The sequence below is a fragment of the Carcharodon carcharias genome, chromosome 3 (assembly GCF_017639515.1).
Source record: "Carcharodon carcharias isolate sCarCar2 chromosome 3, sCarCar2.pri, whole genome shotgun sequence".
Classification (NCBI taxonomy): domain Eukaryota; kingdom Metazoa; phylum Chordata; class Chondrichthyes; order Lamniformes; family Lamnidae; genus Carcharodon; species Carcharodon carcharias.
Genome location: NC_054469.1, coordinates 100618209 through 100644784, shown reverse-complemented (window position 1 = coordinate 100644784; position 26576 = coordinate 100618209). Strand labels below are relative to the sequence as shown.

Below are 26576 nucleotides of genomic sequence, written 5' to 3'. Positions count from 1 at the left end.
GGAAAAGTTATGATGTGATATTGAGTTCTAAAACATCTGGGAAAGTTCCAAATGAAAACCTATGAATGGATAAGAGGTTAGCTGAAGGATAATGTCTCATAGGGAAATGATGTTTAGGTTGGAGAACTGTTGAGTGGAGGAGCCCAGCGGCAAGAGTACGGGTGGGAGCACGAGACATTAACAGATAGCGAGGCAGAAAATGGGAGGCAGAGGTAGAGAGAATAAGATACATAGCAACAAGAAAGCAAGTCAGAGGGGGTAATACTGAGAAAGCAATCTCTAGCAAAGAAGTGTACTGTATTTTATTTTGTTGGCAACCTACAGAAGGGCTGAATCTGTTTTTCAGCTAATTACTTTCACTGGATTTACATCTGAAGTATATTCAGAATTTTTTTTTGAATTTAGGACCATTTTTCACTTTTCACACTCACCTTCACAAACCAATTATGATACAATCTGTCCCACAGCTCCAGTACTTGCTTCTCAATAACTGCTGTGTTGTTCATCTTGTCTCCTAACATCTTATGTAGCTGAACAAACACAAAAATACTAATAAGAATAGAATAAAATGTTTAAAGTAAAGGAAAACCTAGTAACAACAATTTATCTATAAATTTTCATGTTACAAATGCTTCCAGGTGCTTTGGTGGTTATCAGAGGACAGCAAAGACATGAATGGGACAAAAGTTACAGGAAGCAACCAAAAGCATGATCGAAGAGGAAAGAGTTATGAGAAAGTTTTTGAAGGGATAGTGTGAGAGGGGCTAGGCGGTGGGCAGGGAAGGTAGAGGGGACTTGGAGAAAAGCAGTGTGTTTGTTGGTATTTAGGGCTGGAGGAGTAGGAAAAAAAGGTTAAGTTTACACCACTCTAAGCCTGATAGATAATCAAGATATCTTTTTCAGTTCTTCCTGTGCCATTAGAGGAAGGAGATGCTTCACAGAGACACAACCTGACCTCAAAAATTAAGCTCTCAAAACTCAACAACCTTGTCCCTTTGCTTACCCTTCCAAATAAGACCATTTCTGAAATTTCAAAATGATCCGGATCTTTCTGTCAGCAGCAAAGCTGAAGCGTACACTGCTGACTGAGTTTAAAAGTATGTTCCTACCTTTTCCATTGGCTGCAGCAGGAACTTGCTCTCCCAGTTGCAGCACGATCAATCAGCAAGGTAAGCAGGGAGTCTGAGTGGCAAGGTGCAATTCCAAAGAAGCCATGTTTCCTTTGACATCACGAGCTGAAGATAGGCCCCTCAAGATGTGCCTTCAGCTCAATGACAGATAAGTGCTTGCAATGATTTTCAACTTTTTCTCTAATTTACTTTTAATTGCAGCTCCTCCACCCCCAGCTCTGGTCCCATCCCATTACCTCGGCTCTTCTCCGACTTCGGTGGGACTGAGGAGCCACTTTGTGGGTGGGTGTGGTCGGTTGCATTCAACCCTCTACTACTTTAAAAATGTATGCTGTATCTTATGTCTATCACCGATTTATTCATTTGACATTTATTATGTGATTTTGAGCAAGTCCTACATTCCAGATAATACATAGAAAAGGATGGTGTAATTCCTTAAAATGTGGACAGAAGTATATTGAAGAGTGTTATTGCATGGTAATTCCAGGACTTGGCATAGTTAGACCCAAGTATTTTTGATACTTGTGTTTTTGGAATTTTTTGTGCTCAATGAAGTGAACTTTGCTAATATTGCTCAGCCCATCATCTACGGCTCCCCAATCACCCGTCATCATTGTGCCTGGTTCCCAAAACCTGGCTCTTCTTCGACACCAGCAGAGTGAGGAGCCAGGAGCTCAGGGAGAGGGAGTGGAGCCCAGGAGGGTGGGATGTGGGAGTGTTTTGACATTCCTGCTGATTTATAGAGCTGCACTCCTGAGCATACACTGCACCTGTCAGGAGGAGCCCTATATAAATCAGTGTAAACATTAGGGTAACTGCAGGGCAATCAGTCCAAATTGCACGCTGACAGATCCCAGCAGAAGCCCTTTCAGGTGAACCACAACTTCTGGATTCAAACGTAATTGAAATCCTTAGAGTTGCAGTGTTATTGTGGCCATCAACTGCAACAAACTTCTCAGCATTCGCTGTTGTTGGGACAAGGTCTAGGTCATGATTTTGATACAGTCACATGAGCCACTTCATTCTTTTTCGATTTCTCTTTGTTGGCAAAATTGGGAAAAGTGGAAAACAAAGAGGTTTAGGAAAATGAAGAAACAGGGAAAGTAAAAGTTGATCCAATACTAGTTGAGGAGGTCAATGGGACTATTTGTAAGACTAAGTGCCACATTCTACTCCTCACCAGGTGAAACCTAGTTGCAGTTCTGCTTTCGAACTGTTCACTAGCATCGTCTATGTCAACTGAACAAAAATGAAATGTCCATGATGAGAATTAAGCATAGTACTGCTCTGTGCCATAGTATTTTAACTTAAATGGTATCAGATATTAAATGTTAAAATTTATACTTTACCTTGTGGGTTATCCACTCTCTTCCATACTGGTATACATTGTTGGCAGCAGAATTTAATGCCTTCTGGATTACCTGGGCCTCAGGAAGCCAGCTGAAACAATTCAAGGCATCAAAAAGTGATGTGAAAATTGGAGCAGAGAAGATTAACTTAAAACTCGTGAAAAGTAAACCACACTTCATTCTGAACTACGAAAATTCAACTCATGTTACTCAAAGTAAGGCAATCGTCCACTCGCCAATTTTGTACCCTGAAAATTTATATCCTAGTGGGATACTAAAATGGCATTAAGAGTTAACATTTAAAACTACGTTAAATTAATTGTTAAATATCTTACCACTAGCTGGCCTGTACTTCTTACTTTTAGGCAATATGCCCCCAAAAGATCCACTATCCTCTTTAACAAAAATATTTATCTAATCTATTATCCCTTTTCTTCCTCCTAAACAACTTGCATGAAGATATACATAGAAAGAACAAAGAAACAGGTTATTTAACCCAGTTAGTGTTGGCATTTACCTTCCACACAAGCAAACAGTACTAACCCCATCCTGTTCCCATATCCTAACAGCTTATTTTCCTTCATCCAACTATTCGATTAATCTTAAATGTTGACATACTTCCTGCCTCAACTACAAACAAATTTTACAGTTTCACAATTCTACATGGAGTTTCTCCTATGCTCTATTCTAACTTGCATCTTAATTTGTCTCTGTGAACCCTTACTCTTGACCCCTGAACTACTGAAACAGGCAGCTTCTATTAACCCTATTTCATCCATTCATATTAAGGGCGGGATTTTCTATTCCCGCCTGCCGCCGGGATCTTCCGGTCCCACTACAAGTCAATTAATTTCTGGCTGGGGCGCCGCCTTACCCACAACAGGGCTGAAAATCTTGGCCTATATGTTTTTATATTATGCCAAATTATTCCGTATTCTGCATCATTCCAACAAAAAAAAAATAAAATTTTTCATGTTCTTCTTCCTACTTACATTTCCTTATAGTGCCACATCCTAATGAATCAGAGTGGTACCCTCGCTGAAGATTTAATATCCTTCCTATAGCATGCAGCCTAATACTGGAAGTTATGGTGAACTTTTTACAAAATACTGGTTTCGCCTCAACTGGAATATCGTGCCGAATTCTAGGCAACACACTTTAGGAAGGATGTAAAGGCGTTGGAGAGGGTGCAAAAAGGTTTTACGAGAAAGATTCCAGGGTTGAAGAACTTCAGTTAAGAGGATAGATTGTAGAAGTTAGGGTTGCTTTACTCAGAAAAGAAGATTGAGAGGAGATTTAGTTTTCAAAATCCTGAGTAGTCTGGACAGAAGAAATAGGGGAGAAACTGCTCCCATTGAAAGGCTGAGAACAAGAGGACACCAGTTGAAAGTGATCGGCAAAAGAACCAAAGGCAACAAGAGGAGATTTTTAAGTCAGTGATGGTAAGGATCTGGAATGCATTGAGAGTGCGGTAGAAGCAAATTCAATCACAACTTTCAAAAGGGAATTAGATACTCATCTGAGTGGAAAAGGTTTGCAAAACTAAGGCAAAAAGGCAGGGGAGTGGGACTTGTTCTTACAGGGAGCTACTACAGGTACAAGAAGCCACTCCAGACATAACACACCAACTGGCCTCCTTCTGTGCTGTAACTATCCTATGATTCTGGTCTTTGAGATCTTAAGGTTTCATTGAGGCTCAGAATTACTTTTTGGCTTTTACATTCTATACCTGTGATAAGACCTAGAATTGTATCAATCTTTCAAAAAAGTTTTATCAACCTTATCAATTAAAGAGGTACTTTTAATGTTGTGCAAATCTATACCCACAAAACCCCCTGTTTTTGTATAGCATTAAACCTACTTCTGTTCAGAGTATAATTAATGCTGTTATTTTAATTATGGGGAAAAGGGGGATACATGGGATTAGATGAACTGCTCTTGCAGACAGCTGGCACGAATATAATGGGTCGAATTACCTCCTGCTGTGCTGCGACGATTCTCAAAATGTATTCCATCTGCCATTATTCAGTCCTACCACCATCATTATACATATGCACCTTTCTTTCGTCTGCATAGGTTTTAACTATACTTCCTATCTTAGTATAATATGCAAATTTGACCAATCTCTTTAGGGCTCTATCAAAATTGCTGATATGCACTGAATAGAATTGACCCCAAGTGTCCTGTGAGACCCCACTAAATATTTCCAACTGCTCTGAAGAACGGTGTTTAATTTTTACTTCCTTCTAACAAATTTTGCCAAATCCAATTACTATCCTGTTCATACCTCAGTACTCAATCTATTAGCAACTTGTCAAAGGCTTTCTCAAAATTCATGAGAACTAGAATCATACAGCACAAAAGGAAGCCATTCAACCCACTGTGTTGGCTCTCAGAGCTACCAATTAATTTCACTCCCCAACTCTTTTCCCCACTGCCCTGCAATTTTTTTCCTTTTTAAGAGGAGATTCAATTTCCTTTTGAAAGTTAGCATTGAACCTGTTTTTACCAACCTTTCAGGCAAAGCATTACAGATAATCATGGAGTAAATTTTCTCCCCGGCTTTTAGGCCAATTATTTCAAATCTGTCTGCTCTGGTTACAGACCCACTGGAAACCATTTCTCCATATCTACGATAACAAGACCTCTCATTAATTTTAAACATTTCTATTATATCTCTACTTAACCTTTTCTACTCTGAAGGAGAACAATTCCAGCTTCTCTAGTCTCTCCACATCACCAAAACCCCTTATTTCTGGAACCATTCCAGTAATCTCCTCTGCATCCTCGAAAGCATGCTGTCTAGGACTGGACACAATACTCTGAGGTCTAACTAGTGATCTATAAAGATTTATATATCTTCCTTATTTTTGAAAAGTACTCCTCCATTTATCAAGCCAAAGATCCCATTTTCATTTTTTAAACATAGTCTCTGCTCACGTGTCCAGTTCAAGATTATACTACTTATACTGACTTTCATCACTTTTTGTTCAAAAGTTCATCGCCGTACCAATGGCTGACCCCTGCCTACCATGTCCATTACCCCCTCAAGAAATCTGATGAGATGTATCAATCACAATCATGCCTTTTGAATTCCATGCCTACTATTGATAGCTATTTTCTCCTTTGTCTATTGTATGGTAATTTTATCCTTTATTAGTGACACTAGAATTTTCTCTGTCACAGATGATAAACTAACTGGCCTGTAATTACATAGATTAGTTATCTCCATTATGTTGGCCACTCACCAATGCTCTTTTGACAGCGACCTCTACCGCCTGCCTAGATATTGAGAAGATGTTTCCACTAGTGGGGGAATCTCGAACTAGGGGACATGGTTACAGAATAAGGGGGCACTCGGTTAAAACTAAGATGCAAAGGAATTTCTTCTCTCAGAGGGTAGTGAATGTCTAGAATTCTCTATCCCAGAGAGTTGTGGAGGCTAGATCACTTTAAAGAGGAGGTAGACAGATTTCTTGAAATATCAGGGAGTTGAGGGCTATAAGGAGCTGGCACGAAAGAGGAGTTGAGACCTGGGACAGATCAGCCTTGATCTTATTGAATGGCAGGACAGGCTTGAGGGACCAAATGGCCTACTTCTGCTCCTATTTCTTATGTTTTTATGTACCACTACTTGCAAGTTGGCCCCTCCAAGCCACACATCACCCTGATTTAGAACCATATTGCTATTCCTTCATGGTCACTGGGTCAAAATCCTGAAACCCCCTTACTAACTTCATTGTGGGTATAACTATGGATTGTAGCGGTTCAAGGTGGCAGCTCAGCACCATCTTCTCCAGGGCAATTAGGCATGGGCAATAAATACTGGCCTTGCCAGCAATGCTCACAGTCCAAGAATAAAAAATAACTCTTCCCACCTCGCCCCCCCCTTCCAACTCCGCCATGCACCCATTCTCAACAGAGCCCTAAAATATAGTTTTGTGATTTCTAGGAACATGACAATTTCTTCCTTTATCTCCTCAGAATCCAAGCTCCTGGCACTTTTCCTTCCTTTAACTCAATTAACTTACCTAACATTTTCCTTTTAGCCAAAATGATAAAGCAGAAGTGTGACTATCTTTAGGGTTGAGCAGGTACAATGGGAGGAGAGGAAAATTACGGACACAAGAAAACTCAAAATAAATATACTAATATAGTTTTAGTTTTGAGGCTTACTTTGCCCATTCAGGATGGTTAGCAACAGTCTCATTAATCAGGCTGCTAGTGACTTTGATCATGTGGACACTTTCCTCATGAACCTGCAGAAAAATAGCACTTAATCAGAAACATTCAAGAGTAAGCAGAAAGAAAACATTATTTTCTCAAGACTTTGAAACATGAAGTAATTTTATGTCAGAATTATTATTGAATTTTATTTTGGTTTTATGCAGTGAAGTGCCCAAATTGCATTTTTGTAATCATTTTGGATGAAGATATGAACACTCTGTTGAAAGAGATGACTCACACATGCATACTTCATGGTAGGCGCTTCCCAAACATAGCCTCTGCTATTGCAAGGATTCACAGATGAACTGCTCTCAGAATAACATTTATGCTTTGCCTAGGTTGGCAATGAGGAAGTATATAATAGTCCAGTCAGGACATCCCACATATTTCTGTTTCTAAGCTCCCCCAAGCATTCCCACACCCACATCAGTGAAGAGGCAGTGAGCATTCAACACAACTTGCATTTAACATAGAAAAACATCCTCAGGTGCTGCAAAGAAACAAAGCAAAATTTGACAGCGAACCAACAGAAAGAGATATAAGGATAGATGACCAAAAAGTTGGTAAAAGAGGAATGCATTAAGGAGCATCTTAAAAGGAGGAAAGGTGTGTGAAGTGGTTTAGGAAGGGAATTCCAGAGCTTAGAGCCTAGACAATTGAAGGCATCGTTTGCAAAGGAGGGGTGAAATAAATCAAGAGGTCAGAACTGGAGGAATGTAGAGCTGTCAAAGGGTTGGTGGGAGGTTACAGAGATTGTGAGAACAATGAAAAGATTTGAACAAGACGGGAATTTTGAAATAGAGACGTTGATGGGCTGGGAGCCAATAAAAGACAGTGAGAACAGGGTTGATGGGTGAAGGGAACTTGGTGAGATTCAGGATACCGGCAGCAGAGTTTTGGATGAGCTCAAGTTTATGGAGGGTGGAAGAGGAGTTGCCAGCCAGAAGAGCACTGAATTACTCAAGGCTGGAGGTAACAAAAGTTTAGATTGAGGGTTTCAGCAGCTGATGGGTTGAGTCAAACTCCCTCAAGCTCTGCCTACCCATACCACTCATTTTTAAGCAAATATTTTTAGATTTTAGATTCATGTTAGCCAGTTGCCTCTAGTACGGATAGTTATAATTAATTCTCATTTGGAAGTACATCAGCAAATTCAGATTGGGAAGAAATTCAGTGAGTGCAGTATATGAAGGAAAGCATTGTTTTCTTCTGAAAGACTCTGGCAACAACAGATTTACAATGGAGAATGCATTGTTGTCTTGCGACTTTTTAAACTGAATCCTGCACAGTCTTCGTCTGTGTAGGCTGCATATATCAGGGATTTTGTATTGTTAAGTTGTTCATATATTATTTCTACAGCTGCATACTAATAAATATTTCCTGCAATATTTGAGGGTTTCCCTTTAGGTACCTTACAGGGTCTTTTGCAAATCAGGACAATCGATTCCCGGAAGTATCACTGCTAGGAATGTGGGTGCCTTACATAGAAAAGTTTCTGAGAATCTAGACTGAACATTTCAAAATTTGTAATGTTTATAGTGTCAAGTTTTATTTCTAATTTTAATGCCCCAGTGATTTTCTCTGATTATCAGGTCAGAATGTGTAAATTGTACATACCAGTTGAACTAGCAAAGGAAACGCAATTGTTACAGGGTTTAAAGGTGATGAAGTATTAATTAACCCACAAAAAAAGGTATCTAGCTTTTATCCAAATCGACATCTCAAAATCTTCAATTTGACATCAAACCATGTCACTTTAAGTAAGCAGTCCCAGAATTTGAATTCCAATTGGCTAAGTGAACATTATAAAACAAGTAGAATAAGAGCATGGAAAACAGAACAAAACATTGTTTACTTACAATTTTAACAAGCTTAATCAATTCTACTCCAAACATTTAGGGAGTTTCACATAAAATAGATTATAACAACTTGGATTGTCAATTACAAGATGACGACAGCTATCTGAATGAGACCTAGTTCTGGGTGCAAGCTCCCCTTCTCAATACTGCTTTTAAATGTCAAGTCATAAATTGTTGAAGATATAGGATACAGATAAGCTGGACAATGTGAAGTTAGACAAAAACCTAATCTTTAAGCAACATGGAAGTGAAAAAAACATTCAGCATACTCCATAACCAGAGGATATCCAGCTTTCCCTATTAATCTTTTGCAAACCATACCTTTGCAGTAAGGAGCAGAGCCAGGAGTAACGTACCCATAACCAACAAAAAGATGATGAAAATACTGATCAGTTTATCCAGTGATTTCTCCAGACAAAAAATAATCTGCAGAATAAAAGCAAAACAGATTTCATGTATGATAGATGTACCAATTGAGTGATATATTTAAATTCTATATGCTTAGTTAAAACACGCAGAAACTTGTGCTATAGATTTGTCAATTATTTACATACACAAGAACACCTATTATAAATATTTCAATCAAAACCCATCATGATCAGCATTTCCCATCTAACTCTGGCAGATGCATACTAAAATCAGAGTAAGAGCAGATCCTTGATTACCCTGGAGCTACTTTGTTGGTCCTTTGGCATTTGTTGCAAAGAAGTTTGACTGTAATTAATCTTATGCCAAAATATGATTGGTAAAACAAAATCAAAAACTCTTCAGTGAATATTTCTGTACATTTATCTCTATTTGGTGTATAGTTATAATTCAAATCACACTTGATTGTAATGCTGAAAGAAATTATATTTTCTTTATGCATTCAACTTAATCTTCTATACTCCCAGAAGTGATGTAATGAAAGTTAAATATAGCTTTCAATTCTCTGCAGACTACTCCAACAACCCGCTGTAATTTATCTATTTCTCACAAACATCAATCAACTGTAAATTTCAGGTTGGACACAAGAAATGTTCAGATTTATAATTAGATGTTTTGAACAATTAGAGGATCAGCACATTAATTTCGATGAAGACTCAACATCTGGTATACTTAGTGAATGTATCCTATCCAGCATTTTGCTATTGTCCTTTGTTAGCACAATCCCTGCCATGGGTACCTTGGTGTCAATGTAATTTGCCTGTTTTGCATGGGGGATGATGTAACTAGAATTATGAATCCATTCTCTGATAAAGTCACTCAATGGACAGATGAAATCGGCCATGGTGGAGGGAATCTTTATCCTCCCTTTTTCATTACTCTTGCACTCATTAAAAGTGGGAAAATTTCAGACAGTTGCAGATTCCAGATAGGATTGAACTTGGACTAATCACAGTGATTCCAGCAGATTTTGTCTTAAATATGAAGCAGCTGACGTTGCACGCTTTTAATTGATTATCAGGCAGTGAGGTTATCAGGTGAGGTAAGAGTGACTGCCCTTGACATCAAGGCCGCATTTGACAGAGTGTGACATCAAGGAGTCCTAGCAAAACTGGGGCCAATGTAAATCGGGGAAAACTCTCCGCTGGTTTGAATCATACCCAGCACTAAGGAAAATGGTTGTGGTTGTTGGAGGTCAGTCATCTCAGCTCCAGGACATCACTGCAACAGTTCCTCAGGGTAGTGACCAAGACCCAACCATCTTCACCTGCTTCATCAATGACCTTTCTGCCATCATAAGGTTAGAAGTGGGGATGTTCATTGATGATTGCACAATGTTCAGCATCATTCACAACTCCTCAGATACTGAAGGAGTCCATGTCCAAATGCAGCAAGACCTGGACAATATCCAGGCTTGGGCTGACAAGTGGCAAGTAACACTCACGCCACACAAGTGCCAAGCAATGACCATCTCCAACAAGAGAGAATCCAACCATCGTCCCCTGATGGCATTACCATCATTGAATCCCCTATCATCAACATCCTGGCGGTTACCATTGACCAGAAACTGAACTGGAATAGCCATATAAATACTGCGGCTATAAGAGCAGGTCAGAGGCTAGAAATAGTGCAATGAGTAACTAAACTCCTGACCCCCGAAGCCTGTCCACCATCCAAAAGACACAAGTCAGGAGTGTGATGGAATACTCCCCACTTGCCTGGATGAGTGCAGCTCCAACAATACTCAAGAAGCTTGACATCATCCAGGACAAAGCAGCCCGCTTGATTGGCATCATATCACAAACATTCACTCCTTCCACCACCGACGCACAGTAGCTGCAGTGTGTGCCAGCTACAAGATGCACTGCAGAAATTCACCAAGGATCCTTCTACAGCACCTTCCAAATCCGTGACCACCACCATCTAGAAGGACAAGAGCAGCAGATAGATGGGAACACCGCCACCTGCGAGTTTCCCTCCAAGCCACTCACCATCCTGACTTGGAAATTTATCACTGTTCCTTCACTGTTGCTGGGTCAAAATCCTGGAACTCCCTTCCTAACAGCACTGTGGGTGTACCTACGCCACGATTCAAGGAGGCAGCTCATCACCACCTTCTCAAGGGCAACTAGGGATGGGCAGTAAATGCTGACCCAGCCAGTGATGCCCACATCCCGTGAACAAATAAAAAAGTCACTTCTAGCAAAACAGTACTTTGGATGCAAATTCAAATGTTGAATCAAATCTGTGTTCATTCCAGTCATTCTTTGCAGCATATGTGTGCTGAGTTAAACAAGATTAAAGATACCATACCCACGATCTCCAACAAGCTGGTCTACAGCAGAGTAGTTGGAGTAATGTGACCTGGTCCAAGAGAGGGATGACAACAGAAATGGACATGAAAATAAAAACTCCACTCAAAGCATTCTCACATATTACTTGTTGCATCACCCCCCCACTCCAGCCAGTTACCCTAGCCATGTTTCCTGGTGGCTGAATCTGCTCCTACATATGCGCAGCAGAAAGAGTCTTTGACAAGGCCCTCAGGGGCTTCAAGACCCAGAAAGCATAAACCAAAAGCATCGCAGCATGGGTCTGAGCTGCCCGCCTCTATCTTTGCCGAAATCACATGGAGTACACCACACGGAAGCTGTAGGAAGTGAGAGTTCAAGAACTTGTAATTCACAAAATTTAGGCACACGGATGTTTGAAAAGTTAAGATTGTTAAATCTTCTTTTTAATGTCACATAAAACTCATTGATTGGAACCATTTTCATGTTTTGTCCAATATGGTGTCCTGGATGCCAAGACACCATTTCACTTAGAATCATAGCATGGTTACGCTCCCCTACAAACTTTTTCTCTTCAGATAACCCAGTAATTGTCTAACTCTCTTTTGAAAGCCATGATTGAATCTGCCTCAATCACACTCGCATGCAGCGCATTCCAGTTCCTAATCACTTGCTGTGTAAAAAATTTGGTTATGGACTCACAAACTTTCAAGGAGTTAGATGTAGCTCTTCAGGCAAAAGGGATCAAAGGATATGGGGAGAAACTGGGAGCAGGCTATTGAGTTGGATGATCAGCCATGATCATAATGAATGGCGGAGCTGGCTCGAAGGGCCGAATGGCCTACTCCTGCTCCAATTTTCTAGGTTTCTATGTCTACAGCATAGGAAGAGGCCAATCGGCCCATCATGTCCATGCCGGTCAACAAAGATCTGACTACACCAATCCAATTTTCCAGCACTTGGCCCATAGCCCTGGAGGCTATGGCAACGCAAGTGAATATCTAAATGCTTCTTAAATGTTATGAGAGTTTTACTCAACCACCCATTCAGGCAGTGAGTTCCAGATTCCCACCACCCTCTAGGTGAAAAAATCTCTCAACTCCCCTCTTAGCCTTCTACCTCTTACCTTAAATCTATGGCCCCTGGTTATTGACCCCTCCACTAATGGAAAAAGTGCCTTCCTATCCACCCTATCTATGCCCCTCATTATCTTATACACCTCTATCAGGTACCCTCTCAACCTTCGTTGCTCCAAGGGAAACAACCCCAGCCTATTCAATCTTTCCTCATCGCTCAGACCCTCCAGCCGAGGCAGCATCCTGGTAACTCTTCTCTGCACCCTCTCCAGTGCAATCACATCCTTCCTATAATGTGGTGACCAGAAATGCACCAGTACTCCAGTTGTGACCTAACCAGCATTTTATACAGTTCCAGCATAACCTCCTTGTTCATGTATTCTGCGCCTTGGCTAATAAAGTATCCCTTACGCCTTCTTAACCACCTTATCTACTGCCCAGCTACCTTCAGGGATCTATGGATATGCACACCAAGGCCCCTCTGATCTTCAGTACTTTCCAAGGTCCTATCCTTCATAGTGTAATCCCTTGCCTTGTTAGCCCTCCCCAAGTACATTACCTCACACTTTTCCGGGTTGAATTCTATTTGCCACTGCTCTGCCCACCTGACCAGTCCACTGATATCTTCTTGCAGTTTATGGCTATCCTCCTCATTGTTTACTACCCTACCAATTTTCGTGTCATCCATGAATTTCTTCATCATACTTCCTACATTTAAGTCCAAATTATTTATGTACACCACAAACAGCAAGCGCCCCAGCACCGAGCCCTGTGGAACCCCACTGGAAACAGACTTCTAATCACAGAAACGTCCCTCTACCATCATCCTTTGCTTCCTGCCTCAGCCAATTTTTGATCCAACTTGCCACTTTGCCTTCGATTCCATGGGCTCTCAGTTTCTTGATCAGTCTGCCATGAGGGACCTTATCTAAATCTTTGCTAAAGTCCATGTAGACCACATCAAATTCATTACCCTCATCAACACTCCCGGTTACCTCCTCAAAAAATTTGATCAAATTTGTTAAACATGACATTCCCTTAACAAATCTATGCTGACTATCCCTGATTAATGTGTCCCTCCAAGTGCAGATATATTCAGTCCCTCAATTCTTTCTAGTATCTTCCCCACCACCAAGGTTAGATTGACTGGCCTGTAATTTCCTGGTCCATCCCTTCCTCCCTTTTTTAATAATGGGACAGCATTAGCAGTCCTCCAGTCCTCTGGAACCTCACTTGTGGCCAGGGAGGATTTGAAAATTACTGCCAGGAGCCTTGATATCTCTTCCCTTGCCTCCCTCAACAGCCTGGGATACATCTCATCCGGGCCTGCGGATTTATCCACTCTTAAGGCCACTAAACCTGCCAGTGCCTCCTCTCTCTCTCTCTATCAATTTTCGCTAATATTTCGGTTTAGCCTCGGTGGTGGGGAAGATACCAGAAAGAATTGTGAGGTGCCTGATGTCTATACCTACATCGTCTTTTTCCCATTGTGAATACCAACACAAAGTATTCATTCAGGACTGCACCCACCTCTTCCGGGTCCACACACACATTACCTCTGTGGTCCCTAATTGGCCTTACTCTTTCCCTTAGTTATTCTCTTGCTCTTTATATATTTAAAAAACCCCTTTGGGTTTTCTTTTATTCTACCCACCAATGCTTTCTCATGCACTCTCTTAGCTTTCCTAATTTCCTTTTTAAGCTCTTCCCTGCACTTTTTATACTTCTCTAAAAACTGCCATATTGAGCCTTCAGTATCTGCCATAAGCTTCTCTGGACTTGGTTCCCCTCTTTGTCTTTACAAGAACATATTTGCCTTGTACTCTCACTATTTCCTCCTTGAATGCCTCCCTCTGCTCTGACACAATTTCATCTGCAAGAAGCTGCTTCCAGTCCACTTGTGCCAAATCATATGTCACCTTAGTAAAATTAGTCTTTCCCCAGTTTATAACTTATATTCCCGGCCCAACCTTATCTTTTTCCATAACTACCCTAAATCTAACTGAGTTATGGTTACTATCTCCAAAATGCTCCCCAACTGATATGCCTTCCACCTGCCCAGGCTCATTTCCGAATATTAGGTCCAGAACTGTCCCCTTTCTTGTTGGGCTTTCTACATACTGGTTGAAAAATTTCTCCTGGACGCAACTTAAGAATTTTGCTCCTTCCCTACCTTGCACACTAAAACTATCCCAGTTAATATTTGGGTAGTTAAAATCCCCTACTATTACTACATTATTCTTACATGTCTCTGAAATTTCATTACATATTTGATCCTCTATCTCTCCCTGACTGTTTGGGGGCTTATAGTACACACCCAACAGCATGTTTGGCCCTTTTGTGTTTTTTACTTCAACCCATATGGCTTCATTTGATGATCCTTCCAAGATATCATCTCTCTTCACTACTATAATTGTTTCCTTGATCAATATTGCTATCCCCCGTTCTCTTCTCTCCCCCTCTCTGTCTTGTCTGAATACCCTTTAAGCAGGAATGTTGAGCTGCCAATCCTTCCCTTCTTTTAGCCAAGCCTCGGTCGTAGCTATATCATCATACTCCTACGTGCTATCTGTGCGCTTAGCTCATCAGTCTTATTCCTCAGGGTCCTTGCATTAAAATACATTCCATTTAGCCTTGCTAAGCTCACTTCTTTCTTATCTAGTCTATGTTTGTTCTGCCTTCCAGACTTAATTTCTGGCATTTTAACTTTTAATTCCATCTCAGCTTCTCTCCCTTCTGAACTACTTTTCAGGATTCCATCCCCCTGCCAATTTAGTTTAAATTCACCTCAACAGCATGTTCAACATCCCTGCAAGGATGTTCATCCTGTTCTTGTTCAGATGTAACCTGTCCAACTTGTATAGGTCTCACCTCCTCCGGAAATGGTCCCAATGCCCCAGGAATCAAAAGCCCTCCCTCCTGCACCATCTCTCCAGCCACGCATTCATCTGCTCTAGCCTTCTGTTCCTATACCCACTACTGCGTGGCACAGGGAGTAATCCAGAGATTACTTGAAGCTCTGCTTTTCAATTTCCTACCTAACTCCCTAAAGTCTGCTTGCAGGACCTCATTTCTCTTTCTTCCTATGTTATTGGTCTCAACATGGACCACAACCTCTTGCTGCTCACCCTCCCCCTTCAGAATGCCCTGCAGACATTCTATAACATCCTTGACCCTGGCACACGGGAGGCTACATACCATCCTAGAGTCACATCTATGATCGCAGAAGCGCCGGTCTACTCCCCTCATTAACGAATCTCATGTCGTCATTGGTTCTTTTGCCAATCAGCTTAAATTGGTGACTTTAGGATCTCAACACTTCCACCAGTTTCTCCATATCTACTCTGTCCAGACCGCTCATTTTGCGCACATCTATCAAATCTCCTCAATCTTCTCCAAGGAAAACAGCCCCACCTTCTCCAACCTATGCACACAACTGAAGTCCCTCATCTCTGGAACCATTCTCATGACTCTTTTCTACACTCTCTCTAATGCCTTCACATTCTTTACAGAGTGTGGTGCCCAGAACTAGACACAATGTTCTAGTTAAGGTGGGACCAATCTTTATTCAAGTTTATCGTAACTTCCTTGCTTTTGTCGCCTATGCCCCTACTTGCCCAGGATCCTGAATGTTTAATTAATCACTTTCTCAACCTTGCCTTCCACCTTCAATGATTTGTTAACATATATCTCCAGATCCCTATGCTCCTGCACCCATTTTAAAATTGTACCCTTTATTTTATATTGCCTCTCCTCTTGCTTACTACCAAATTGAATCATTTCACACTTCTCTGCATGGAACTTCATCTGCCACCTATCTGCCCATCCCACCAGCCTAAGTCCTTCTGAAGTTCATTATTAACCTCCTCACAGTCCACAATAGTTCCAAATTTTGTGTTATCTGCAAAATTTGAAATTCTGTCCTGTGCACCCAAATCTAGGTTATGAATATATATCAGGAAGAGCAGGAATCTTAACACTGACCCCTGAGAATCCCCACTGTATACTTGCCACCAGTCCAAAAACAGCTGTTCGCCACTATTTCCTATCATTAAGCCAATTTTGTATGCCTGCTGCTCATGTCCCTTTTATTCCATGGGCTCTAACTTTTCTGACAAGCCTGTTAAGTGGCACTTTATCCCACCACTGATGTTTCATGATGAATGTCATCATGGACCCTCTGGGTGGATGAGGGGTTGAAGGATTGTTCAAAGTGGGACTCTCTACTAGTGAGAGTAGACCACAGGATTTCATTTGTGTTTCACACTAATTGAGCTTTCATGATATTAAAGCATCCTGGCAGCAATGTAAGCAGCTGGTCTAACAATGGGTGCCTCATCATCTTCCTCCTCCTTTACATTCTCCTCATTCAAAGATGAATGGCTGCTTTTTCTTTTTTTTTGGTGTAGTGGTATTGTCGCTGGACTAGTAATCTAGAGACCCATGGTAATGATCTGGGTTTGAATCCCGCCACAGCAGATGGTGGAATTTGATTTCAATAAAAATCTGTAATTAAAAGTCTAATGATGACCATGAATTCATTGTCGATTGTCGTAAAAACCCATTTGTTTCACTAATGTCCTTTGGGAAAGGAAATCTGCTGTCCTTACCTGGTCTGGCCTACATGTGGCTCCAGGCCCACAGCAATGTGGTTGACTCATAAGTGCCCTCTGAACAAGGGTAATTAGGGATGGGCAATAAATGCTGGCCTAGCCAGTGATGCCCATATCCCATGCAAGAATAAAAAACTCGCAATCCAGGCTGCTATGCTGCTATATTGTGCAGGACACAACACACCACAATTAGTTTAGACACTCCTATTGGCGAGAACTGAAGGGCACCTCCACAACCATCTAGACATTTGAAGTCCAATAACTTGTTTGATGACACAACTGTGGCTCTCTTTGCAATTTTTTTAATATAAAGTTTTTATAATTTATTGATTTACTATGAGACCCAATATACAGAGGTAATCAGTACAGCAGAAGCCATGAGTCTAGGAGCAAATTTAAAATTCAGCCCATCTGTATTCAATTTCTTGCAAACACTTGGCCCATTCCTCTAGTCTTCCCTCCAATTAAGGGGTGATCTTGCCAATAGGAGACACATTCCATGTGAGCCCAGTCTGTGTCGCAACATAACTCCAGGTTGTAATACAGAATGTTAATCCTCCCAAAAGGACCGTATTTCCAAACTTCCTGCACCTCATCGGTGGGTTGCTCACAGGTGTCATGAGCTTGTTTGAAAATTAATATCACTTGTCCCTTAAGCACCTGTCCTTAAAATGTGCTTCTTGGAATGCGAAGGTCTGGAATACTGCAGTATGAATGCATCATGAAACCTGCCTGGAGCAGACCTGCATGAGCCTCTTCTTGTGCAATAACAATCATGCACTGATGGACAAATATCCCCTGTGTCTCACAAGGCTGCTAATTAAAATCTACCTGCTCAACTGCATGAATTGAAGGCCCAGCTTCAGGGAGTACGTTACCCACAGGCATCCAAACATATTTCTGTTAACATGTTATGTTTAAAGAAGAAATCCGAACACCCAGCAATTGATTGACAGAATTACACCACAATATTTCACATTTTTCAACAAAAACTAACTTTATTGTATATAAAGTGAAATTAAACAAAACAATCAATCTAAATTAACACTATAGCTTGGAAAGACTTATCCTATAAACTCAGTTCTACTTTTTACTTCCCATTCCTCCTTCACCCAACCTGCCAAGAATTTCCTTATCTTCCGAAATCTTGAACGTTCATTCACTTTTCCTGGAACTAAACCAAAGGTATATCACAGATCTCCAGAATTTACTCTTATTTCTCTTGTGTTCCAACTATTCTCCATGGAACAAGATTTCATTGGGGTCCTTCCATTAGCTTTTGGCTAAGCAACCCTCCAATTTCTTTACATTCCTCATGACTCCGGATTCTGCAGTTCCAGCATGGGCCTCCATGCAACTCGCCCTGCACAGTGGCTTAAAATGTCAGATAATATCCCTGCTTTCCAATAACCTGCTGCTATGGTTTCAAACTGCAACCAAGTGATTACTTCCAGAACTCCAAATGCAACAAAGTTAACTGCCTTTTTTGAGAAGATTACTGTAGATTTCTTTCTTTAGCTTCCAACCAAACAAATCTTCCAGTTACGTTTCCCCATTCTAACTTTGTTTTATACTGAATACCAGCTCCCAATCACAGACTGCTTCATGGATGATAAGCCTACTTTACTTCAGGTGTAGGCCTGGCTTTATATCTAGACTTCCAAGGAGCTACAAGCTATATTAGAACCGAGGCTGACACAGTCACTTAGCTGCTTTTCCAAACATCAATCAGTCTTGCCTGCTGACTAAGCCCCAACTGAATTCACAATAAATTCAAAACAGAGAATCTCACTAAGGTCCAATCAATTCCATGACAATGGGACACAAAAGACCTGTTTCCAGGTGGAACTGAAAATTAACTACCTTTCAATTCTAAAGCTTTCTTTAATTCTGGGAAACTACATGAATAACTTAAATTCTTTATTGTAACAACTGCAGACATCATGTCTCTAATTCTTTAGCTAAGTAACCCCACCTGCCATTTTAGGACTCTCACCCCTTTACCCTGACTTTACTAATAAACAGAAGTTACCTTCTGAATTGTAATTACCTTACATCGGTGTGGTTTTCCAGCCTCTAGATGGTTACCAGGGTGTTTTCCCACTGAACTTGCATTTAAAATTCAATATCTAAAATAAAAAGCTATACCCCTAAAACATATGAGCTATGATATCAGGCATATATAATCCATGTTTGAGCCATCCCGATTTGCAGTCAAAAAATGGAATATTTTAACTTCCCACCCACACCCAACATACTGGTTCTTTGGTGGGGGTGGGGGTGGGGGTGGGGGTGAGGGGTCCAAGAATTTATTTCAATACAGCACACAAACAATTCTGTAAATTGATCAAACAGAATTGAAGAACTCCTCTTACTCAACACTTCAATTATATTTTTTATATGTGTAATAACTTAAATAAATACCAGTTCAATTGACCCAACTGGTTTGTGCTGGCATTTATGCTCCTCAGAGCCTCTTTTCATCTCACTTCATTAAACCTATCAGCATAACCTTCTATCCAGTTGTCTCTCATGTCCACTTCCACACTGCAGATGTGGATCCAGGATATGATGTTGCCTTCATGGTGCCTGGCTCAAGGATGTCACTGAGTGACTGCAGGGCATCCTGAGGGGAGACGGTGAACAGCTAGTGTTTGGGATCCACATTGGTACAAACAACATAGGTGGAAAGAGGGTTGTGGTCCTGCAGTCTGAATTTAGGGGGCTAAGTAGGAAATTAGCATGTAGGGCCTCAAAAGTAATAATCTCCAGACTACATGCAACTGAGTACAGAAATAGGAAGATAAAGCAGATGAACGCATGGCTGATAAAATGGTTCAGGAGAGAGGGTTTTAGATTCCTGGGATATTGGGACAAATTCTGGGGGAGATGGGACCTGTGCAAAGCTGATCAGATTGCACCTAAACAGAACCTGGACCAAGTCCCTCCTGGGACAATTTGCTATGCTATTGGAGGGGGTTTAAATTAACTTGCCAGGGGTGTGGGAACCAGGAGATAATATCAGAGAGGAACAGCAAGGTGCACAGAATACTGGGAGAGGGATATAGCACTAGAATAGGAAACATTAAAATAATTGATGGGGTCAGAGTAAGCGAGAAAGTAATAAAGTCTAAAACAGGGTTAATGTGCATGTATGTGGATGTGCGGAGTGCAATAAATAAGACTGGTGAGTTACAGGCCCAGATCGTCACACGAAAATATGAAGTCAATACTGTAACAGAGACCTCACACAAAGAAGGGCAGGACTAGGGATTAAATAGTCCTGGATACGAGGTGTTCAGGAAAGAAGGGGAAGGGTGGCAGTATTGATTTACGAAAACATTGCAGTGCTGGAAAGAGAGAGAACATACCAGAGTGGACCAGGACAGAATTCATTTGGCGAGAGCTAAGGAACAAAAAAGTGCAATTACATTGCTGGAAGTAGTTTATAGGCTACCAGCTAATGGAAAGGATGTGAAGGAACAAATTTGGAGGGAATTCAAGATGTGCTGGAATTATACAACAGTTATAATGGAGAGCTTAAGTTAGCTGAATATAGACTGGGATAGTAGTAGTGTAAAGGGCAGAGAGGGCTAAGAGTTCCTAGAGCGTATTCAGGAAAATTTTCTACAGTAGCTTGTTTCCAGTCCAACCAGAAAGGAGGCACTTCTAGAGCTAGCTCTTGGCAATGCAGTGGACCAACTGCATCAAATGTCAGTAGGGGAATATTTAGGAGCCAGTGATCATTGTATCATCAGATTTGGGTTGGCTATGGAAAAGGACAAAGAACAATTTAGAGTAAGAATAATTAATTAGGGGAAAGGCAACCTCAATGGGGTAAGAATGGATCTGACCATTGGAATCAAAGGTTGCCAGGCAAAATTGTAACCGGGCAACCTTTAAAAAAGAGATAGTTCAGTTACAGGCAAGGTATGTTCCCACGAAGGCGAAAAATAGGGCAAACAAATCCAAAGCTCCCTGGATGACAACAGAGATAAGGATTAAGATGAAGAAGAAAAAGTTTGCTTATTACAGATGTCAGGTGGATCATACAACCAAGAACCAGGCTGAATATGGAAGGTTAAGAGGGGAGTTGGAACAGCATATAAGGGAATCAAAGAAAAAGTATGAAAAGAGACTAGCAGCTAATAGAAAAGGGAATTCCAAAGAGATTCTAAAGTCATATAAATAGTACAAGGAGTGAGGCCAATTAGGGGATTTACGCATAGAGGCAGGGGACATTATTTAATGAATACTTTGTGTCTGTCATTACCAAGAAAGAAGATGCTACCCAGGTTAAGACGAAAGGGGAGGCAATTCAGACAAATGAAATGTTTAAAATTGATAAAGATGAGGAATTGGATAGGCTGCCTATGCTTAAAATTGATAAGGCACCAGGAGTGGATGAGATGCAGCCAAGGATGCTGAGGGAAGTGAGAGTGGAAATTGCAGAGGTACAAGCCATAATTTTCCAGTCATCCTTAGACCCGGGGTGCCGCCAAAGGACTGGAGAATTGCAAATGTTATACTCTTGTTCAAAAAAGGAATAGAGATAAAGCCCAGCAACTACAGGCCAGTCAGTTTAACTTTGCTGGTGGGGAAGCTTCTAAATACGATGATTCAGGACAAAATTAATAGTCACTTGGGCAAATGTAGGTTAATTAAGGAAAAGCAGCATGGATTTAAGGGAAAATAGTGTTTAACTAATTTGCTGGTGTTTTTTGACGAAGCAACAGAGAGTTGATGAGAGTAATGCTGTTAATGTGGTGTAAACGGACTTCCAAAAGGCATTCGATAAAGTGCCATGCAACAGACTTGTGAACGAAGTTCGAGCTAATGTAATAAAAGGGACAGTAGCAACATGAATACAAAGCCGACAGGAAACAGACAGTAGTGGTTATTACATGCTTTTCACTCTGGCGGAAGGTTTATAGTGAAGTTCCCCAGGATCAGTGTTAGCACCCCTACTTTTCTTCATACATATTAATGACCTAGGCTTTTGAGTACAGGGCACAATTTCAAAATTTGCTGACAATACAAAAGTATTGTGAACCATGAGGAGGTTAATGTGGAACTTCAAAAGGACATAGGTTGGTGGAATGTGGACTAGTGGCAAATGAAATTTAATGTAGGGAAGTATAAAGTGATTCATTTTGAATGAAAAAATGCAAAGATGCAAAATAAAGGGTATTCAATTCTAAAGGGGATGCAGGAGCAAAGGGGCCTATGTGCACGAATCATTGAAGATGGCAGGACAGGTTGAAAGAGTGGTTATTGAAGCATAGAGCGTGCTAGGCTTTATTAAAAGGGACACAAAGTATAACAGCAAGAAAGTTATGTTAAACTTATAAAGAACAATGGTTCCACCTTAGGAGACAGTGGAATAGTAGTAATGCCACTGAACTAGCAAATCAGAGATCCAGGCATTGTTCTGGAAACACAGGTTCAAATATTACTACGGCAGCTGCTGGTATTTATATTCAATTAATAAATCCGGAACTGAAAGCTAGTCTCAGGAATGGTGACCATAAAATTATCATTGCTTGTTTTAAAAACCATTCTGGTTCACTAATGTCCTTTTGAGAAGGAAATCCGTCATCCTTACCTGGTCTGGCCTACATATGACTCCAGGGCAAAGTTTCTGACTCCCAGCTGTCCTTGGAAATGGCCTAACAAGCCACTTAGTTCAAGGGCAATTAGGGATGGGCAACAAATACTGGCTTTGCCTGCGGTGCCCACATCCTTTGAAATAGAGAGAAAAAAATGTTGGAGTATTGTGACCAGTTCTGGGTGCCACACTTTAGGAACGATGTGAAGGCATTCGAGAGTGCAGAAAAGATTCACGAGAATGGTCCCAGGCATGGGAAACTTCATCCATGCAGATTGGTTGGAGAAGTTGAGGCTTATTTTCCTTGGAGAAGGTTGAGAGGAGATTTGATAAAGGTATTCAACATCATGAGGGGTCTAGATAGGGTAAACAGGGAAAAACTGTTCCCAGTGGTGGAAGGATCAAGAAGATCGGGCAGAGATTTAATGTAATTGGCGAAAGAAGAAACAACATCATGAGAAAAAACATTTTCACCCAGTGAATCATTAGGATCTGGAATGGGCTGCCTGAGAATGTGGCGGACACAGGCTCAACCGAGGCATCCAGGAGGGCACTGGATTATTACTATCTGAGAAGGAAGAATGTGCATGGCTTCGGGACAAAGGCAGGGGAAGCGATACTTCGTAAATTGCTCCTTCAGACAGCCAGCGCAGACACAATGGACCGAATGCCCCACTTCTGCACTGTAACCATTCTGCGATAGAAAGGCAATGAATTCAGAGGAGAGAGAACATGACAAAGTGAGAGATTGTATTCACCAAGGATGAGAAGTGAATTGATGCAGAGGCTGAGAGAGGGGGGAAGCAGTGAAGATAGTCAGTGAGAAAACTGGCATGGAACTTGGGTGAGATGGAACAAGAAGAGATGCTCAAAGGAGGAGTAAGTGTCAGAGGATAAAGAAGATATACTAAGGATTGATTTGGTGACGAGAGCCACACAACCACTGTGTTGGTCTGGACAGGACAAACAGTGGAACGTATAGTCAGGCAAGGAGGTTTCAGTTAGAGTTGTTAAAAAAAACCTGTTAGTCAGGTTTCTGTTAAGGCCACGATATCGATGAAATCATTCACAATAACCCTCTTGGATGGCAAGGGACTTGTTCACAAGTCAACTGGCATTTTGGAGAAAGAAGCGATGAGGGGTGATGATAGTTGATCCGATGATAGAGACCACAGAATCAGTTGTGGGAGGGTGAAACAGATGGGAAGGAGGTTGGGCAAGATTAGGCCTTAATGGATGTGCTGGGCAGAAAGGACAGCTGCAGTATAGGATAGGGCAATTGTAGTTGCGATAAGGGCCTCAATGGGCCCTTCGGAGAATGCAAAGGAGGCAGAGAGAATAGCTTTAGGCTTATCCAAGAGAAAGTCAAGCCTGGAATGGTGGCAGGAGTGTAGGAAGTTCAAGGAATACTGAAGAATTGAGGTATGGATTTGGAAGGGCAGAATACCTGACAGGGGAGAGACAAATGGAACCATGACAAAAGGAGAAAGGGAGCCCACGAGAGGTAAAGGGAATTGTAATATAAATAAAGAGAAGGAAAAAAAAAGGAAGTATAAGTGTTGGGCTCAGGTCCTCCTCAGCAGCAGCCAAAATGCACACAAGACACAGGGAAAATATAAATTACACAGGCCTGGTTACATTTCAATTTTTGGATGCTTATATCTTGTAGTTAGCAGGAAACAGAGCAGACACAATAGGAGGGATTCTAGAATTCAAGTCAGAGATTCCATGGTGGAACAAAGTTAATGTAAGTAGGATAGAGATGGCATGGAGCATCAACAAACTCTTGTCCAAGTATGGAGACAGATGTGATGGGCGGATGATGTCCAAAAGCTATTTGTAGGGTTTCGAATGAAGCACTGATGAAGGTATTTCTGTGGTAATGAAGTTCCAGGAGTGCAGAATCAGTTGCAGGGCAGAAAGATGGGGGTCACTATATGACCCAGAAGTGACAAAAATATACTTCGGCTTAGGAGAGCAAATCTCTGGTCAGGAACAGATATAGCTGATGTTGAAAAGCCAGTACCTGTAGAACCAGTCGTCAGTCACAGGGTCAGCGAGGAACAGCAGTAGCGGAGGAAAAGCTGTAAGCTGATCAAAGTTATTCTTGAGTGGTAGATCAGAGAAATAGCAGCTGAGTCTTGTAGTGTAATCCAGTGTAGTCCAGTCCAGAAGCATAGTCTTTACGATCAGAGAAATGGAGACTAAGCAAAAGCATTTAACCCTAATCTACTATTTCCAGTGCTGCAATCAACTTTCTATCCACACTGTTACATTTCCTCTTCTATCATTCACAGGTTTTTTGTAATAAGCCTCCTGTGAAACATCTAACTGAACACCCTCTGAAAATCTATATACTTCACATTTCCTTTATTCCCTTCATTTATCCTTGACCATTCGCTGAAAAAAAATCACATTTATCTAACAGGGTTTGCCCTTAATTGATTTTTGTTGTCTTTGATTGCCCTAAGCATTTCTAAAAGTCCAGTACGTTATAGGCCCAGTACGTTATAGGCCCAGATCTTCCAGACTCTGGATGGTTGTACCCTGGAAGGTGCACTGGGGACCCCTTGAAAGTCTCAATGCAAGGAGTCCGCAGGAGTTGCCTGGGAAGTTTCAACTTCCAATGGGCAATTCCCCTGCATTTGGAACACTTCAAAAACGTCCCCAGTTTTGAGTTAGAGCTAGAGACTTCAGAAGGTTCCAACACACTTACCAGGAAATGTTAGACAGGAAAAAACCATACCTAACTCCTGGTTAATTATACAACTGATCCGCGTGCCCCCCGCCACTGCCCCCCCACCCAAACTGACTCCCTGCTGACCCTCCACCCCAACTCCCCTTCCCCACAACACTGACTCCCCTTCCAACCACCCCCCACCACAAAACCGACCTCACCACCTTATCCAACTATGAACCAACCCTCCCTGGCACCTTACCCATTCTCCCACTCCACCACCCTACCCACTCACCTCACTTGCTAACACAGTGAAAAGCTATTTAAATGTCACAAAGCTTTTCACTGTGTTAGTGAATTAAAAATTAACAAAATACAGCAGCTAGTGCCATTAAAAAGGGGCATGGCTTAGCTTCCCGCCAACGATCCTGCCCTATGAAGAAGGACTCCTAGAATCGGTACATTCCACATTTCTGAAGAAATTCAGTTCAGGAGTCTAGGTGAGAAATGCAGAGCTCCGCCTCTGTAGTTCCCCAATGCTTTCTCCATGTTGCCTTAGCCAGAGTCGACTTACCAGCCGATCAGCACCCTTTTCTCCTGTAGTGTAAACTGTTGTAATCATTTGAAACTTGGCATTCTTGCATTTGTCCTTTTGACAAGAAGATAAAAAGCATGGGCAGCACGTCTTGCTTTTCAGCAATATCAAGTTCTATACTACCAAACAACTGATAGATTAACAGTTATATAGTTTATCTTTCATTCCCATCTTGAACAGAGGGTTACACTGGCTACCCTCACTCTCATGGCAGAAATTGTGTGTCCAAGAATTTTCAAAAATAATGGTCCGGGCCTCTACTTTCTCATGTTGTGACTTCTTTCAATGCCCTAAGGTGCATGCCATCGAGACCTCCATCAATTAAAATGCCATAAAGCCTATGCTCATCATAAAAAAGCAAGGCAATCTCAACCAAACAAAACTGAAACCTCACACTCATCCATCAGTGATGAAAATGCACGGTTAGGCATGCAGCTTGTCAAACAAGGAAATTAGCATTTTGATTAATAGTCCACAGTGCATTCATACTTAAATGTAACAAGCTTTTTATCTCTGCTACCCCTAAAACTGAATTACTTCAGTAAACATCTGCAATATACTGCCTACATTATTATGGACGAAAAGATTTGCCTCAGATATGTATCAAATTATCTAACTATTGCCAAATGGTTCAAATTAAATTAATTTAGATCTTTGGGTATTTTACAGTTATATATACAAGCTCACATGCCTATGGGTGCCATTTTATTCCTTTAGCATTGTGT

The 26576-nt window shown here is 41.3% G+C and overlaps 1 protein-coding gene across 5 annotated transcripts in view; it reads right to left on the bottom strand.

The window, feature by feature from the left end:
* Nucleotides 1-26576, bottom strand: part of tmem245 (transmembrane protein 245) — a 211362-nt gene that overhangs the window by 92802 nt on the left and 91984 nt on the right. For all 5 annotated transcript variants that reach the window (XR_005942605.1, XM_041183861.1, XM_041183864.1 and 2 more), the window contains 4 exons: nucleotides 8887-8991; nucleotides 6656-6738; nucleotides 2480-2570; nucleotides 432-530 (listed from right to left, as the gene is read on the bottom strand). Coding sequence is in view for 4 of the 5 variants with exons in the window: in XM_041183861.1 (XP_041039795.1) it covers nucleotides 432-530; nucleotides 2480-2570; nucleotides 6656-6738; nucleotides 8887-8991 (378 nt within the window). In the remaining variant the exon portion in view is untranslated. The remainder of the gene's footprint in view (nucleotides 1-431; nucleotides 531-2479; nucleotides 2571-6655; nucleotides 6739-8886; nucleotides 8992-26576) is intronic.